At 43.8% G+C, this 18473-nt stretch overlaps 2 protein-coding genes across 2 annotated transcripts; one reads left to right on the top strand and one right to left on the bottom strand.

Annotated features, from left to right (window-relative positions):
- The first annotated feature begins 2054 nt into the window (after positions 1-2054).
- LOC125523350 (putative transcription elongation factor SPT5 homolog 1) lies at positions 2055-10752 on the top strand. Its single transcript, XM_048688396.1, has 22 exons — positions 2055-2501; positions 4948-5186; positions 5272-5415; positions 5480-5641; positions 5703-5786; positions 6370-6440; positions 6512-6869; positions 6947-7102; positions 7216-7313; positions 7389-7437; positions 7507-7659; positions 7753-7896; positions 7983-8082; positions 8232-8402; positions 8474-8522; positions 8605-8696; positions 9138-9207; positions 9515-9569; positions 9688-9799; positions 9902-10045; positions 10160-10257; positions 10348-10752. Exons 1-22 carry the CDS (start codon positions 2141-2143, stop codon positions 10588-10590), a joined length of 3153 nt encoding a protein of 1050 aa, XP_048544353.1. The 5' UTR covers positions 2055-2140; the 3' UTR covers positions 10591-10752.
- A 276-nt stretch (positions 10753-11028) lies between these two features.
- On the bottom strand, positions 11029-12170 carry LOC125523351. Its single transcript, XM_048688397.1, has 3 exons — positions 11942-12170; positions 11615-11785; positions 11029-11501 (listed from the first exon to the last, which is right to left on the bottom strand). Exons 1-3 carry the CDS (start codon positions 11966-11968, stop codon positions 11277-11279), a joined length of 423 nt encoding a protein of 140 aa, XP_048544354.1. The 5' UTR covers positions 11969-12170; the 3' UTR covers positions 11029-11276.
- Between the last annotated feature and the right edge of the window lie 6303 nt (positions 12171-18473).

Below are 18473 nucleotides of genomic sequence, written 5' to 3'. Positions count from 1 at the left end.
TCTAGTTCTAGTTCTAATTGATCCTAGTTAATCTAATTAGAGCTAGACCTAGTTCCTCTAATCCTCATAATCAGAAGCCCCCATGTGTTTCTAATCTCCTCCCTCTAATTCTTCGGCGATGATCAACTCTGGACGGCGAAGCGCTGCCAGATCGTGAAGACCGTACGCTTGCAACCAAGTAGAGAGGTCGTGCTTTTGGTCTTCCGTTCGAGGGATCATTTGAGGGTGGTTCGCGGGATCATTATCAACGGTTCGAGGGACTCCAAGTATGATCCACACTGACTCGTCTACTTTCGTTGCACTCCGGAATCGATAACAATCATTGGTCGAAACCTTATATGCATCTTCATATTGTACCTGGGTGATCATACGACAATTTTTGTTTTATTTTGTACTATGTTTCCCAACAGTAATGGCCATAATTCTTCACCCTCTTCGGAAGGTGGGGGGAGGGTGGTGACCTCCATCGTCAACACTATCTTCTTCTTGTCGGAGGCGACCTCCTTCCCGTTCCCGACAGAGGCGACCTCCTTACCCTTCCTGGCAGAGGCGACCTCCTTGCCAGCTTTGTTGTTGCCTTCGAGGACGAGCTTCTCAATCTGCATTGAGCATGAACTAATACTTGATTGAAAAACGTACTGCACGTATGATCAGGTAAATTACCCAACCTGGCTCTAGGCTACCACCAGTATGACTACAAGCTCATTGAGGTGGATGACTACAAGCTCTATCACGAGTCTGTTCAAACCCTCAATCCATCCAGATTCGTAGAACGTGTGTATGAAAACCATCAAATCAATTCAAGGGTTTGTTCAAACCATCGACGGTTCGAGGGTTTCCACAGACTGGTGTTCAAATCCTCGAAATCCCTACCTGTGTGTGTTCAAACCCTAAAATCATTTCAATCAATCCCAAATCACAATGGACTCAACCGATTCCTAATCAAAGCCTACCAACCGTCAATCAAATAGGTGCAATCTAGAACCTACGGTAAATCGAGCCACCCCTTATTTATGCTACAGAGGGGGACATAGTACATACCACCATTGACGCAGAGGGAGTGTTCGCCGCCGGTACTCGTCGTGCAGATCTTGTGGTCGCGTTCGGGGAGAGACAAAGGGGAAATTGAGCGATGGGGGGAGGGGAAAGTGAAGCGGTGGGAGAAGGGGAGAGTGAGCAGTGGAAGGGGGGGGGGTCGAGGCGAGTTACGGCGCCGCAACGGGAGCCAACACGGTTTCTGCCGCATGTACCCACGCGTGTAGCATGTCGCTCCCACGTGCGTCCCCTCACATCCCAGGGGTCTGGCTTGCTGGAAATAGCCGACTGGGAGTTTCCAGCGAGCCAGACCAAGAGGTGCTTTAAAGTTCGCGTGGGCCAAGATTTTGACATGGCCAAATCTACCAAACAGGCCAAAACTGCACCTCGATGGACCTAATGCAGATAACCAAACGCATCCTTGATGCATCAGATTGAATGATGGTCTCCAATCCGCTGTCTGTGGACATTTAATGTGTCCTTTTTATTTTTGATGTACGCCGTTGAAGATGCCCTAAACCCCCTCAAGTAACTATTTCAGCACTCCCAAAAGCCCACTTAAAATGAACATCCCAACAATTGGAACCCCTAAAAAAAGAAAGAAACAATTGGAAGTCAGGCCATAGGATTGAGCAAAAGCAGCATCAGGATCAGATGCTCAAAGGAGTGTTTGTTCCCTGCCGCACCCCCGTTGTTCTAGCACGAAAGAGCAGATCGGCAAGGCGCAACACCTTTGACTTGACTGTATCCAGGAGGTGACGCTGTATTTTTCATTTTCAGTGAAAAAAAAGCAGGTGACGTCGTCGTACCCGGATTGTCTGTCAGAGAACGGAAAAGGATATACACACGAGAGGGTATCCACTTACGGTCCAACCAGTGGGCCAGCGGAGCCAGCCCATCGAGTTCCCGAATCGTAGAGCTCCCGACACGATCCAACGGTCCAGAGCGCGACGCGACGCAGCCCGCAGCCCCTCAGTGGGCTAGCCCAGGCTACACCTCGCCTTCGCCTGCGCGCACGGGCACGACTCGTCTGAGGAGAGGAGTTTCCCCTTTCCCCTCGACGCCCCTTCGCGAGCGCCCGAAAACCTAGCCGCCAAATCCACCCATGGCTCGCCGCGGCCGCGACGACGACGACGACGAGGTCGAGGAGGAGGAGGAGGACGAGGAGGAGGCCTACGACCTCGACGACGAGGAGGACGACGAGGGGGACGACTACGAGGAGGAGGCGAGGGGCCGGGGCAAGGCGGCCTCCCGCTCCCGCGCCCCCGCCGGCGGGGTGCGGAAGAGATCGCGCCAGGACAACTTCATCGACGACTCGGCCATCGAGGACGACGACGAGGACGAGGAGGACGACGGCGGGAGCCGCCCGAGGAAGAAGGGCGGCGGCGGCGTGCGCGGGTTCTTCGACGAGGAGGCGCAGGTCGACGAGGACGAGGAGGAGGAGGACGAAGGCGAAGGCGAGGATGGTGAGTTTTAGTTTTTGCGCTATCCGATTGCGGTTACGATGCCATGCTTTGCATATCTCCGCGGCCTTTGGCGAGATCTGAACCTGCCTGGCTTGATTTGCAGAACTAGATTTGAGGTGCAAGTGATTTTTTATCCTGTTCTGTTCTTTGGGTGCTGTTATTATTTTTATGCATGATCTGCGGTCAGCGATGTTGGTGGAAATATTAGGACATAGTAGTATTGAATTTTACCTAAGAGCTAGGTGTCAGCGATTTTGATGCCATTCTATGGCTTTCTTTAGTCATAAATTGGAGCTTGTTATCGTTTAGTTGTCATGGGCAATGGTTGCACACTGAGACTTGTGGTTATTTAGTACTCCACCTCCGTCCAAATTACTTGTCGCAGAAATCTATAAAAATGGATGTATCTTGAACTAAAATACGTCTAGATAGATCCATTTCCGCCACAAGTAATTCTGGACGGAGGGAGTAGAACTTTGTATATTCCGATCATTACTTGGTAGTACATGCTCGTTCAAGCTTAAGCTGATTTGGTTGCTTCAGTTCTGATCTGTTGCTGTGCTTATGTTCATTGAGAGGTGGTGAAGATTTTTGATGCCCATCTTCTAGTAAAATAATTTGAATACTAATAGGATGACATTAACCCCCTTATTGATGCTATACTCTATGGTAATGTTTGATCCTGAGCTTGGACTCGAGTCAAGTCGAGAGTTTTTTCAGGCATGTGAACTTTCCTGTTTGAAAGCACACATAATGTTTATAGATCTTTGTTTCCTTTTTGTTCATTAAAATTATGCCGAAATTGTGCTCCCTATAGAGCTATAGACAAGCTGTTTCTGAATAAATCTATGTTATCACATCCTACATGGAACAGAACTAATCGAAGATTATGTAGTATTAACCACTAGTAGTAGTAACTAGTAAGTACTTCCAGTCTTGTGTCAAGCAGACCATGCGTATGACCTAACTGAACAACACTACTTCCTTTTCTTGTCTTGGGTAGTTATCTAAATTCATAGAGTCTTCCGAATGCTGGACAAAATAGCTGTGAATACAACTTGATCTGGTGCAGTTAAAAAGTACATATTAAGCTTGACATATCTTTTGCTACCATGGTGAAAACCAGTTAATTGTTGATCTGTAAACTGCAGCACGGCTTAAAAGATTCATTGTTATGAGCAAGGAAAATAGCACGACATTATGTCCTGTATATTTGACTGGTGTAATTGTGTGATGCAAGGTTTGCCCAATATAAACTATGTCTCCTAGGAGTAAAAAGAAATCCGCCAGATTTCATATTCCCCTGCTTTTATCCTGAACATTGGTGACCACAGCATTTATGAAATACATCACGTGGATCTGTAAGTATGGTAACCAATCATAGTGTCATGGCTAAAATGATAAACAGATCGTGCAATTCTCCACAATTTGAAAGAGGGGCTGTAAAGGATATTCAGTATGGTGTCATCAAGGGGTTCAATGTGTAAACACAATTTTTTAGATGGTCAATTTTATTGTTGAGCCGTCAGACTGAATTGGATGACTAAGATGGTCTGCGTCAAACCCTAAGTAGTACTTCTTATATTGGTATGGATATCGATAGATAATTTCCGAAGAAACACTTGATATAATCTATTTTGCACCTGTCCTCATTGTACCCGTCAAAATCTTCACGTGCTACAAAATACAGTGCATGGTTCACTCAAAACCCTAGAATTGCCATTTGAATGGGAGGAGCCAACTAAAAACTATTTCTAATGGAGCCTTTTCAATCTAGCTCCTGCATTTTGTATTACATGACAACATGCTTCATGCTGGTAACCAGTGCTAGTATCTGTAAATGACACATCAGGTCCCGAGCAACATATCTTTTGGCACTGATGGTCCCACTAATTCATGACAGATCTGAGTCATAGCTCTCTTGTTCCAATTGATTGTCAGAATCCATGAAGAATCATGCTTTGTCAATATGATGATGGTTCCCCTAGTTCTAGTAGGTTAAGGGAAGCAATGGTTGAACATTAGCAAAACCATCTGGTATTTTTGTAGCAGTTTTCTGATCTATTTCAGTACATCTGCCATGTATCTGCCACTAGCGGTGTTGCATTTGTGTAATAGAAACGACTGTACTAGAATATAAAATTGATTGACCTGCCTTTACTGCTGCTTGAGGATCAGAGGATCTGGATTGAACTAATTGACGAATTAGATGGTTATTTACGGAAATAAATGAGACGTTAGTGTGTTGAGATATTGTGATGGCTATTACAGAAAATTCAGTGTTCTGTTAGTGTTACCAAGGAATTTAACACTATTCAGATGTGTACTGGACGGATGCTGAACTAGTTTCATAACAGTTATCATACTGATTTACAGAAGCAAGGCTAGATAGGTTTCTAAATTCTAATGCTCTGCCTCTGATCTCTGTTCATTGGCCATTGTTCAGACTTTATCAATGATGCTGGAGCCGACATTCCTGATGACGACGCCGGCAGGGGCTCCAGATCACGTCACTCTATCCCTATGAGGGACGAAGAAGAGGATATTGATGAGATTGAACGACAAGTACGGGAGAGATATGCAAGATCTACTCATATTGAGTATGGAGAGGAAGCTGCAGACGTTGAACAGCAAGCTCTCTTGCCATCTGTGAAAGATCCAAAGCTTTGGATGGTGAAATGTGCGGTAGGGAAGCTGTAGCTTAATTGAACTACCTGCCATCTTTTCTTAGCACTGCCTGTACTCTACTAATGTCACGTTATGATTTCAGATTGGGCATGAGAGGGAGACAGCAATCTGTCTAATGCAAAAGTTCATTGATAGGACAGATCTCCAGATAAAGTCTGTTGTTGCGTTAGATCATTTAAAAAATTATATTTATGTCGAAGCGGAAAAAGAGGCCCATGTCAAGGAGGTATGCATATGCGTGGCATTATATTTCTTTTGGTAGCACAGCCCTACTAATTATTTATATGCAGGCTTGCAAAGGTCTACGAAATATCTATGCTTCGGCAAAAATAACGTTAGTCCCAATAAAAGAAATGGCAGACGTCCTCTATGTTGAGAGCAAGAATGTTGATCTTGCAAGGGATACTTGGGTCCGAATGAAGCTGGGAGTATATAAAGGTGACCTTGCTAAGGTACGATCACATCACTTCTCTTAGATATGTTTCTCTAGAAACTAAGATGGTCTTTTTGCAGGTTGTTGATGTTGACAATGTACGCCAAAGGGTAACTGTGAAGCTCATCCCTAGAATAGATTTACAAGTTTTGGCTAGTAAACTGGTAAGTCACATATCTCTTTTTTTCTAAATCTTATTTGGCGTAACGATAGGTTGATCTGTGATACAAGATGATACTACCTCTAACTTAATATAAGATGAACTGGAAAAATGTCTTATATTAAGGTACAGAGGTGTATATCATAAGTACTCCCTTTGTTCCTAAATATAAGTCTTTTTTAAAGATTCCAACGCGGACTACATACGGAGCAAAATGAGTGAATCTACACTTTAAAATATGTCTATATACATCCGTATGTAGTCCTTATAGAAATCTCTAAAAAGACTTATATTTAAGAACGGAGGGAGTAGTATTTAAGTTATCCTTTTTCATGTTATTTTCTTTTGTCCCCTCTTGTGCTTTTTTCTGAAGACAAAACATCTGTTCGCTGAGTCCTGAGTTATTACATATTACTCCCTTTGTTCCAAAATAAGTATCGTGGTTTTAGTTCAAATTTGAACTAAAACCACAACACTTATTTTGGAATGGAGGGAATACTTGCTACGGATTGCTCTGATTGTTATGACTACGATTTAGATTCCTTGTTTTGGATGGTATGAATTTGATGGGTAGTTTATAATTTCAGGAAGGGAGGGTGGTTGCAAAGAAGAAAACCTTTGTACCACCACCAAGATTCTTTAATATTGATGAAGCCAGGTGTTCTCCTCCTCCTCTGTCATCAATTATTTTATGTTTTTGTCATTGTTTGCTAACTTTCACACAAATAGGGAAATGCACATACGCGTGGAGCGGAGGCGGGATAAAGACTCTGGGGAATACTTTGAGATGGTTGATGGCTTGATGTTCAAAGATGGTTTCCTGTATAAACCGGTCTCAATAAAATCAATCCACACACAGGGCATTCAGCCATCATTCGATGAATTGGAGAAGTTCAAGAAACCTGGCGATGACATGAATGGGGACATGTCTAGCTTGAATACTCTGTTTTCTAATAGGAAAAAGGGACACTTTATGAAGGGTGATGCTGTCATTGTTGTTAAAGGCGATCTAAAAAACTTAGAGGGTTGGGTTGAGAAAGTAGAGGACACAACTGTCCACATCAGGCCAAAAATATCCGATCTTCCGGTAATTATTTGCACTTGTAGCTATCATTAACATTAGCTGTTTGATCTGGTGAATTATGCATCTCTTTGTAACTGCAGAAAACATTAGCCTTCAACGAGAAAGAACTTTGCAAATATTTCAAACCTGGAGATCATGTGAAAGTGGTATCGGGTGTCCAAGAGGGTACCACCGGCATGGTTGTTAAAGTTGATGGGCATGTCTTAATCATTTTATCAGACACAACTAAAGAACACGTGAGCAATTTTTGTCCAATTTAATAGTTATTATGTTTGGAGACGACTCAGTCTAATCTGTACTAAATAATTTACTTCTTAACTGTGTTCTCATCTTTTCATGATGATCACAGATACGTGTGTTTGCCGACCATGTTGTGGAGAGTTCTGAAATCACCACAGGAATTACAAGAATCGGTGATTATGAACTACATGATCTTGTTCTTTTAGAGTAAGTTGTCTTTCCAGTGTACCATAAGGTTAGCTCATTTGTGCAAGTGCTTACCTTAATTTCCAATATTTTCAGCAACTTGTCATTTGGGGTTATTATAAGAGTGGAAACTGAAGCATTCCAGGCAAGTTTGTTTCTCAGGATCTTTAATGGATGTTCAAGTCCACAAAATATTTACGACACTTATGTTTAGGTTCTGAAAGGAGTGCCAGATAGACCTGAAGTGGTGCTTGTAAAATTAAGAGAAATAAAAAGCAAGATTGATCGGCGTACATCAGCGAAAGATAAGTTTAATAATATGGTTGCAACTAAGGATGTTGTCAGAGTTGTCGAGGGAGCATGTAAGGTGTGTATCCTTTCACATTTATTATTATATTTGAGCAGCGCTTTATTATGTAATCCCAGTACAGTTACATTCATTTTTTGCCTCTTGAACTAGGGAACACAAGGACCTGTGGAACACATACATAAGGGGATATTGTTCATATATGATAGGCACCACCTTGAACATGCAGGCTTCATTTGTGCAAAAGCACAATCGTGCATTCTTGTCGGTGGATCGACTGGTGGCCGTCGTGGAAATGTTTGTGCTGGAGTATTAGTACTCTTGGTAAATAAAATCTGATTATGTTTTTGTGGATTAACTTGCCATTTGTTTTGTGCATGCAGGGTATGGATGCTGCAGATGCTAGGATGGGGGCTTTGAGATCCCCGGCAAGCATTTTGCAGTCTCCAGGAAGGCTGCCCCCAAGAGGACCACAAATGAACTGTATGAAACTTCTGTGCCTCATTTTGTGAATGTGAAAAATATGTGTTCTGCTTCAGTGTTGATTCTCAGCCAGCTCCGTTAATTGGGCAAACACGGTAGCTTTGTTAACTGAAGCTGATGTAGTAATATGGCCTTGTCATTCAATGCAGATGGTGGAAGATTTGGAGGAGGTGGTCGTGGTGGAAGAGGACATGATGCCTTGGTTGGCAAGTGTATCAAAATTAAATCTGGTCCTTACAAAGGGTACCGTGGCCGCGTTAAAGAGGTGACTGGGGTGCTTGTGCGTGTGGAGCTTGATTCGTTAATGAAGATTGTCACAGGCGAGTAATCATATTTTATTGCATTCTTTGATTTCTCATGTGCTTGTTGCTAATATGGTACCAAAATACAGTTAAGAGGGATGATATTGCCGACACACCTACTGTTGCAACACCATTCCGGTAATTCTCTCTCTCTCTCTCTCCCTCTCTCCGTTGCATTTTGGGCATTTGTTCAATTACTAACAGGACTTATTATCACCAGTGAACCCCGATTTTCGTTGGGTAGTGAAACACCAATGCACCCGTCTAGGACGCCACTACATCCTTTTCAGACTCCAATGCGGGACCCTGGAGGTATGATTGCCTTCTGCCCTCATGTTTCGGCCATTCAACCATCGCATGTCAAATAATATTATCACCATGATCCATTGTGCTCACGTTCCCAGCTGTTTCATTTCAACTTACAGTGTTGATATGAACTGTTGTTGAAAGGATACTATCTGATTGTTACCTTTTGTTGTTGTTTATTTTGATACTCTATAACCTCAGCAGTGCTCAGTCACATTCTAATCTTAACTATGCGATCAAACGTTTCAACCTACTATGCGATCAAATGTTTCAACCTAAGTAGGCTTCTGATAAGGTCATGAGAAAGTTGACGTTATTTGCGCCCTTTCAACAAATGCTGGTTGAATATAAAACCAACGCATCAGTATTTGCGCTATTCATTCATAGTCGTACTTGTCATTTATTTTCTATGCTTATGTATTAACAATATCCTTCATTTTTTTACAGCAACACCGATACATGATGGAATGCGGACCCCGATGCGTAGTAGGGCCTGGGCTCCTATGAGTCCTCCAAGGTTGTGCAGCCTTTATATAGATATACTCCCTCCGTACCAAAATATAAGACATTTTTGCAGTTCAATTTGAACTGCAAAAACAATTGAACTGCAAAAACGTCTTATATTTTGGTACAGAGGTACTCCCTCCGTCCCAAAGTAAGTGACTCAACTTTGTAGTAGCTTTAGTACAAAGTTGAGTCACTTATTTTGGGACGGAGGGAGTAGTATATTTCTGATCCATGAAGATAGATCTCTTGTCACTAGGGTGTATTATTGTGTTTGTGTTTATGTGTTGATGTTCATGACTTTGTTGGTAATTTGCCAGAGATAATTGGGAAGATGGAAATCCTGATACTTGGGGAAGCAGTCCAGCTTACCAGGTTAGTACAACTTTAGTACTAACTGGGAAGATGGAAATCCTGATACTTGATGACTTGTTTATTTGTTCCTATTACCTTCTATATCTGATCCCACATTTTTATTCTTGTTAATTTTCAGCCAGGAACACCACCAGCTCGGCCATATGAAGCCCCAACACCTGGATCAGGGTGGGCAAATACTCCAGGAGTTAGTTATAATGACGTCCCAACTCCTAGAGAGGGCAACTATGGTAATGAAATTTGTGCAAGTATCTACTTTGTGTTACTTAATGTGATATGCCATTACTGTGAAAGACGTATTTATTTTGTTCTAATTGTTTCTGTTCTCTTAGCGAATGCTCCAAGCCCATATGTGCCTTCCACACCTGTTGGCCAGCCAATGACACCAAATTCTGCTGCGTACCTTCCTGGTACACCTGGTGGTCAACCGATGACTCCAGGCAATGCTGGAATGGATATAATGTCTCCTGTAATAGGTGTGTGTTCTCAGCATTATTTGTAGAATTGTTTTATTAAAGTGCCATCAGAATCACCAAAATAGGCAAAGCAGCCCAGATAACTCATCTAATTATATGCCCAAATCGTTGCAGGTGGCGAGGGCGAAGTTAACTGGGCATTGCCAGATGTGTTAGTTAATGTCTTGGCCGCAGGTGATGAAGGACCTGGTGTGGTCAGGGAAGTGCTTGGGGTATGTGTCGTGGAGAGCATCGTTGGCTTCCAAGATGTCCATGTGAAGTGTTTTGCGTCCTAAGCTGACCCTGAACGTTTGAACTTGCAGGATGGAACTTGCCGTGTGGCACTTGGGTCGTCAGGCAACGGAGACATTGTGACGGTCCTTCCGACTGAGCTCGAGGTCATCAGACCAAAGAAGAGTGACAGGATCAAGATCATGAATGGTACCTTCCGCGGATTTGTTGGAAAACTTATAGGAATAGACGGTTCTGATGGCATTGTGAAGCTCGACGACACCTATGAGGTCAAGATCTTAGATATGGTGATTTTGGCCAAACTGGCGGCTTGAGCTGGATGTATATTTGTAACCTGTCCCTCATATAGCCTTTGTTGTAACAAGTGTCGTTGTTTTCTCAATAAAACATATGTTATTTTTGTTTCATTACTTGTATCCCAGATTTTGACATCAATAGAAAAGAAAAAAAACCCATAAGGGAAATGTTTGTCCGCAGCCATTGTTATTTCCATTATTCTCTTCTATGGATTTGGTGGTGTCTGTTGTCTTCAGTCTAAGTGTTCTTGTTGGGGTTTCCTTTGTAATTAGGTGGGTTCATGGTTGTGGAGGTCATAGGGTTTTATGCTTTGTATGTGAACTATTTGTGCGTCATGTTTTTTGTTAATTAATTGGGTAATTCTTTTCTGCTTAATCAATCAATTGGTGAGGCAATTCTTTTGCCTCTGTTTCAAAAATAAAAATTAAATCATTCTCTTGTATCAGCTCTTGAAGTGTCCAAATGAGTAAGAAGAGATGTATAGATTGGCCAAGTAGCATCCCAAAATCAGACTCGATGATAATGGCGCACTGTATTTGTGAGGTTCGTATCCCATTTGTACAAAAACTGCTATCTCCTGGAGCTTACACCGGAGCAAAGTCGTAAAGAACAGATCGATGTATTATTGTACGTACGCAAGGAAAGGAAAAACTGCAGCCGGGACATCACGGCCTGTACTGTGGTTGTGCTCCTCCCGGCCTCCTCAGGCAACGTCTTGCTTGCACTGCTGGAACACCTGGAGGAGGTTGCTGTACGGGCACGGGCTCCTGGATGACGGCGACCCGGCGACGGCGCGCTGGCGCTTGCTGCTGGACGGCCGCGAGTCCGGGCTGGGCGTCGGCCCCGGCTCGGCCTCCCCGAGCAGCTCCTCCGCGTCCTTCTCCTTCCGAAGGGTCTCCAGGAACGACTTCTTCACCACCCCGTCGATCTGATACGACCAAACATCACCGACAGAGAGAGAGAGAGAAAGGTAGGACATCAATTCCGTTTCCGATTTTCCAAGTTCCATCCAAACCACAACGAACGCAGATGGGCGCTCACCGTGAGAGGGCAGAAGTCCGGCATGGGCCAGCAGACGGGGCCGGCGTCGTCGGGGGGCTCCGGCATGGGCTCCACGGGCTCCATCTCCACCTCGTCGCCGTCGACGCTCCCGGCGACATCCTCGTCGTCATCCGCCGCCGCCGCGGCCACCGCCTGCTCCTCGACCTTATCCTACACGCCCGGCGCACCGCAGAGAGTCAAAATCAAAGTCAACGGAAATCGGGCGAAGAGAAGCGGAAAACCAAGGAAGGAAACCCAATCGCGCGGAGGAGGCGGGGGAGATGGAAAGAGGCGGAGATGGGGGAGGAGATCTCGAGTTCCAAGTACCATGAAGCGCGCGGCGATCTCGACCATTCCCCTTCTGCTCTCTCCCCGCACGCGCTCCCTCCTCTGTCCCGAAGATCTTTTTCGGATCCTTCCTTCCTCTGCGGCGGTGGATTTGGAACGGGGGGCGGGCCTTTTCGGGGGTGGTTCGCTTCCTTTTCCGTGGTGGTTTGAAACCGGGAGCGCGTAATAGGGTGCTTGTTTATGGGTCGAGAGATTCGGGGGAAAAGGCAACGGCTACTTTTTGTGCGCGCTGGCTGTGCCGTGCGCCCGTGCCTAGTTCGCTTGCGGGTTTACCGAGGTAGATCGGATTTGGGGGACGGAAAGGCGCGCGGTGGAGCCTTCTGATGAGATCGTGTCCCCGGTGGCTGGTCGGTGGGCCTAATAACAACACGATCAACTCCTTTCAAAGAGAGAGACACACACACCAGCAACAATTTATTTAGGCGGAATTGGTTGCGGCACTACTGGACCAGCAACCTTGCATCCGGCAGGAATCAAACCTACTCTTTGACCTTGGATGGGTACCATTATGAAAATGAAAATTACAATCCAAGAGGTGGCAGAAGCACCGGTTCACGACAGGGCTTGATGGTACATGGGCCACTTCATTTTCAACTTCCAAAAGGGACCTAAAGCGAATTAAATTATGATTTGTGTTGTTTGGGCTTGGAGTGGTTGGTCATCAGTTTAGTTGTGCAGTCTGAAAAACAGTGTAAATCCGTAGGATTATTTATTGCAGGCGAATGTGTGACAAATGATCAACTGCAATGCAAAGTCTTTAAATACAGAGGAAACCTGGCAACTTATGCCCGTCTAGAAAAGATATCCACTGACATCATGTTGGTGATGATCTATGGGGCCTCAAAACATTTCCCGGTACCTCTCTCATTTATTCATGAGATTTGGGTCGAGTGGTGATTTGTGTAAATCTCCCATTTAGTTGGAATAGGGCTGCCAATTTGCCTCTTGGTTTTCACTGCGAGGCCATGTGGTTGGTAATCCACATTTGCGAGGGCGTACAGCAAGTTGTCCGAATAACACATAGGGAGACGCACACTGGCTTGCCATTTTGCACAGATTTTTATTTCTGCCTTTTCTGTTTCATGTTTTTTGGTTTTTGACTTGGTTTTGTTTGGTTCTTACCTTTCAATTTTTTCGGATTTCTTGTTTTTCTTTTTTCCTTTTCCCTTTTACTTATATCCTTTTACCTTTTGTATTTCTTCTTTTAAAATTATACACTTTTTGTAAACACAAGTTTTTTTTTCGAAAATGGACATTATTTCAAAAAGACATAGACACTTGTTTAATTGCATGGAACTAGTGTAAATACATATATTTTTTAAAATATTACATGAATACTTATTTAAAAGGAGTGAATTCCTATAAATTACGCAAAAAAAAATTCAATACATGAACACTTTTTAAATTGTACATGATTTTTATAAACCCGTTCACACTTTTTAAAATTATACAAACATTTTTTACATACGTGATCACTTTTTTCAGTTTACATATTTAAATGGATGAACACTTCTAATTGCACATGAAGAGTTTTGCATGTACATGAATGCTTTTTAATTACGATGATTCTTTTTTCAAATAAATGATTCACATATTTCAAAGTATTTTTTATGTCTTTCAGATTTAATGTTCTTCTAAAATTATCACTAAGGTCATATTTTTGGAAATTATAAGATTTATAAAATATTTATGGTTTAATAAATATACTTTTAAAATAATAAATACAATTAAAAGTGTGATCATTTCGGCCGCGTAAGTGAGCCAACCCAATTAAGGGCGACATGTGACGCTCTTTGCGACGCACAGTGGCAGCATGAACTGGGCTGTCCATTGGCGGTATTCAGCGCGCTGTTCATTGTAGCCCGGTTTGCCACAGCACACACTGTTTGCTGTAGCACGAGTTAATGCAGTGCGTGGCTACTGTAGCGCGGTTAGCGACAGCGCATGCGTCTTAATGTAGCATGGATGTTGCAGCATGTGGTACTGTAGCAGCGCCTCATGAAAATGTGTCCAATTTTTGAAACCTGAACAATTTTGAAAAAATAACTATTTTTCAATTTTATTCGATTATTTCTGGAAAACAGACATTTGTAAAATATTTTGAACATTTGTTTTGAGAAGACAAACACATTTTGGAAACAATATCATTTTTTTGAAAAATTGATTTTTTTAAGACACGATTTTTTTTTGAAATTCTCCGCTATTACTCAACCATATGAAAACAAATCATTGACCAGCCGATTTTCACACAAAATCATGAGGCCGAGCCAAAAACGAGTAGTAGATAGGACGGGAGTGAGCCAGAAGTTTGGCAGTGGGCACCGGCGAAAATTCCTAAAGCGCCTATATATATATGCTGCAGTGTCAAGTCCACTTGTCTCGTGATCAGACGATCCTCTCTCTTGAGTTGTGTGCATGGAATCATGATTCTAGCCACTTCTTCAACTTCTTTGCCTCCTTTTTCCATGACTATATAATATCTGCAACAATTGACCTTCTTCAATGCAAGGATTTTTTTGATTACATGCATTAACATTTTATTAGTCAAATATGTGGTTAAACTTTGACCAGAAATACGATGGACTAATAAACCCAACCGGACGTAGTAGGATATGCGAATGTTTTTTGAAAACACGAACAATTTTTGATTATTTTGAAAACAAAAATATTTTTCTGAATTTACAGAGATTTTAAAATTTTGAATGTTGCTTGAAAACACATTTTTTCTTTTCAAAATTTCAACCATTTATTGAAAACATGAAACTTTTCTTGAAATTCAAAAACATAAAAAATAAACCAAAACCCCAGGAAAACCAATAAGAAGTAAACATAAAGTAAGAAACCATTTCAGGAATCGTCCATAAGATTCCCAAAACTGGTATGGGAATGCCTCTGTCTACTGCTAAATGGGCCAGCACACTTGCTCTCGCTGGTTTGGTTGCCTGTGCGACTGGTAAATACGGATTGCGACTGCTATATGAGGGCTGCTCCTATTGGGCGTGTGAGGCACTGGCAAAAATGATGAATATTTTTTAATTGTATGATTTTTTAATATCTAACTAACAAAATTTGAATTCAGTGAACACTTGTTGAATGATGAAATTTTATATTGATGAACATTTTTGTGAATTTGATGAAAAAAAAATGTTCGTGAATTTGAAAAAAAAATTTGAAAAAAAGTTAAAAGGTAAAGAAAAAAAAATAGAAAATATAAAAAAACAGGAAATAAAAATAAAAAGGAAAAGAAAAAACGAAAAAAGAAAAAAAGGAAAAAAAGAAAGAAAGAGAAACGGGAAATGGGCTGGCCCATACGTACACCCGCGCGTGAGAGGGGGGGTGGGTAGCATGCATTATGTCGCTTGCCAGCGACCTACACGCCATATAGGAGCCACCCTATATGAGAGCCCCCTTGACTCTTTGTGCGTCAAAATGGTGGTCGAACGCACAATGCCGCTCCTCAGGGGCTGGCCCAACCGAGAGAGTTGCATTGTGCGCCTTACCAAGCGACACCTTCGGCCTTTCAACGATGTTTTTCTTTGGTTTTCTGGTTTTTAGCCGGTTTTCATTAGTTTTTCGAGATTCTTAAAAAAATGTATGTTTGAAAAATATTCAAACATTAAAATATGTGTTCAGCTTTTGAAAAATGTTCGTGAATTTATTTATTTTTTTGTAGATTTTAAAAATGCTCCAGAAACTTTAAAAATACTGTCCAAAATGTTTGCCTATTTTGGAAATATTCTCGAATTTAGGAATCCTTCTTTCCATTTTTAGATGTGTTATTTCACCTGAAATTGAACCTGTTTGCTACCTTGGAAAATCTTTCTTCTTACCTACTTGTTGACCTTAGGATAGGATATGCATATTACTGGAAAGCTAGCTAATTGGCTAGCACACTAGCAAAATAGTTAGGGTTGGCTAGAACAGAACCCCCAAGAAACAAGGACTGGCCTCCACCCAGTCACGCGCCTAAAGCATCCAAGTTCAGATAGCCGCACACGCACCAGGGGCTAGCTCATAGTCCCATTGTCAAACTCCTATAGCTAAGTGAGAGTGATAAATCCGCATAGTCTGATTACCTGGTTCGCTGCATAGCCACCTCCTTTACGGACCAAGACGTTGGGTCAAGTGTGGTCACGTGCTATTCCGAACACCCCCTTAGTATCTACGTGGGTGCTGAAGCCGACGACCGGCAAACTTTCAGAAATAAAAACGACTGTAAAGGAGGAAAACAATTTCAGATAAAGGCACAAATATATTACAAAAGCCTTGGTTCATAAAACAAATTCTGGACAGCCGGGATACATTCATTCAAACATGATATCCTTCGAGCATTGACCCTCTATTAAACGGGAACCCTCTAGACATCTTCGAAATATCGCTCCGGCTTGCGGTGGTCCTTGCCTTCGGGTGGGCCCTCTAGTGCCACGACGGCGACCTTCATCTTCGCCCAGTGCATCTCGACACGGGTAAAGGCCATCTGCGCACCCTCTATGCACACCGAGCGCTTTACAGTTTCAACTCGGGGCAAGGCGTCGCCGAGCCTCTTGACGAGGCCGAAGTAGCTACCAGGAATGGGTCCGGCTGGCCATAGCCGAACTATGATGTCCTTCATGGCCAAACCGGACATCCTATGCAGCTCCGCCAGCTGCATCATCTGGTTGTTCAGCAGCGCTGGCTGCTCCGGCGCCATGTACTGCGACCAGAAGAGCTTCTCCGTCGTGTTCCCTTCTTGGGCCCGGAAATACTGTGCGGCGTCGGCAGCACTCCTCGGAAGGTCCGCAAAGGCGTCTGGAGAACTCCATAGTCGATTAAGCAAAGCATATCTCCGACCGCCAAATATACTCTGTAAAAGAAAGGGCTTACCAGCCGCTATCTGTTCGGCCAGCTTGATCTCCCCGCGAGCCGCTCGGGACTCGGTCCGCGCCTCCTTGGCCTCCTGAAGAGCCTTGGTGAGACTGACTGCTTGGGCCTTATTCTTCTCCTCCAAGGCCTCACACTTGCTGGCGGTATCCTTGAGCTCCTGCTCCACTTCGGTCACCCGCTCCTCATACTTGCGGCGGGTGACCTGCTCGGCCTCTAAATCCACAGCCGCTTTGTCAGCGGCCGCTTCGCTCACCCGCACCTACTCTTTGGCTTGGGCGAGGGCACTCTTTAGGGTCTCGACCACGGCCGCACTACCTGCAAATATGTTCAGGACAACACAGGAGATTAGACTCCACATTGGCATGTCACTTCAGGTGTGTAAGCACTTTTTCAAACCATACCCTATGCCTCATCAAGCCGTTTGTTGATACAGATGAGATCCTCATTGGCCCGCTCCAGCTTCCGCTTGAGTTCGGATACTTCGGCGGCCTAGGCGGTCGCTGCTAACAGTGAAGCCTGTTTATCAAAATAGACAAGTACGTTATCTCCTCTAAATATTACTTGATCCTCTATTTTTCCTTTAAAAAAAAGCCGAACAGAGTCTCAGGGGCTACTATCTATACACAAGCATATTTTTTGCATATAGAAAGTGGCTAAGAGTATTACATCGCATACCTCAAAGCCTGTTAATAGGCTGGTGAAGGCTTCGTTCAGCCGACTTTTGGCGGACTGAACCTTCTCAACCACTATACCCGTCAGGGTACGGTGCTCCTCCACGACGGAAGCACGTCGAAGTGCTTCCACCAAAGTGTTCGGTGCCTCTGGATTGATAGAGGTCGCCGGTGGAGTCGACGCTCCCCCTCCTTTAAAGGGGGTTGCTCGCTCGATTCTAGAGCCGTGTGGGTCTCCAAAATGATGTTCGGCTGCGGGCCGAATTGGTCATGGCCCCCGTCATCAGTCTCCATGGGGGTTGGTTCCCCCATGTTCTCGGTAGCCGAGGTGTTACACTCTGGCACCGTCTTGGCGGCCTCCCGCACCTCTCCATGGCTGATACGTCCATTTTGCATCATGTTTTTATATCGATAATTATCGCATTATGGGCTGTTATTACACATTATGTCACAATACTTATGCCCATTCTCTCTTATTTTACAAGGTTTACATGAAGAGGGGGAATGTCGGTAGCTGGAATTCTAGGCTGGAAAATGAGCAAATATTAGAGACCTATTCTGCACATCTCCAAAAGCCCTAAAACTCCACGGGAGTTATTTTCAGAATATATAAAAAATATTGAGCGAAGAAAGTACCAGAGGGGGGCCACCCACCATCCACGAGGGTGGGGGGCGCGCCCCCTGCCTTGTGGGACCCCTGGTGGCCCTCCAATGCCCATCTTTGGCTCTATGGAGTCTTTCATCGAGGAAAAATCATAAGCAAGCTCACGGGACGAAACTCCTCCGCCACGAGGCGGAACCTTGGCGGAACCAATCTAGGGCTCCGGTGGAGCTGTTCTGCCGGGGAAACTTCCCTCCGGGGGGGAGTCATCACCATCGTGATCACCAACGATTCTCTCATCGAGAGGGGGTCAATATCCATCAACATCTTCACCAGCACCATATCATCTCAAACCCTAGTTCATCTCTTGTATCCA

Source organism: Triticum urartu, chromosome 7 (assembly GCF_003073215.2).
Source record: "Triticum urartu cultivar G1812 chromosome 7, Tu2.1, whole genome shotgun sequence".
NCBI classification, from domain to species: Eukaryota; Viridiplantae; Streptophyta; class Magnoliopsida; order Poales; family Poaceae; genus Triticum; species Triticum urartu.
Note: the sequence above shows the minus strand (reverse complement) of the source record. Positions and strands in the feature narration are given on the sequence as shown.

Coding starts and splice junctions, on each gene's coding strand:
- LOC125523350 (XM_048688396.1), top strand. CDS start 2,141: ATGGCTCGCCGCGGCCGCGACGACGACGACGACGAGGTCGAGGAGGAG. Junction 8,083..8,231: donor AAGAGGACCACAAATGAACT/GTATGAAACTTC, acceptor CATTCAATGCAG/ATGGTGGAAGATTTGGAGGA. Junction 10,258..10,347: donor TGGTCAGGGAAGTGCTTGGG/GTATGTGTCGTG, acceptor TTGAACTTGCAG/GATGGAACTTGCCGTGTGGC.
- LOC125523351 (XM_048688397.1), bottom strand. CDS start 11,968: ATGGTCGAGATCGCCGCGCGCTTCATG. Junction 11,786..11,941: donor AGATCGCCGCGCGCTTCATG/GTACTTGGAACT, acceptor CCGGGCGTGTAG/GATAAGGTCGAGGAGCAGGC. Junction 11,502..11,614: donor CGGACTTCTGCCCTCTCACG/GTGAGCGCCCAT, acceptor TGGTCGTATCAG/ATCGACGGGGTGGTGAAGAA.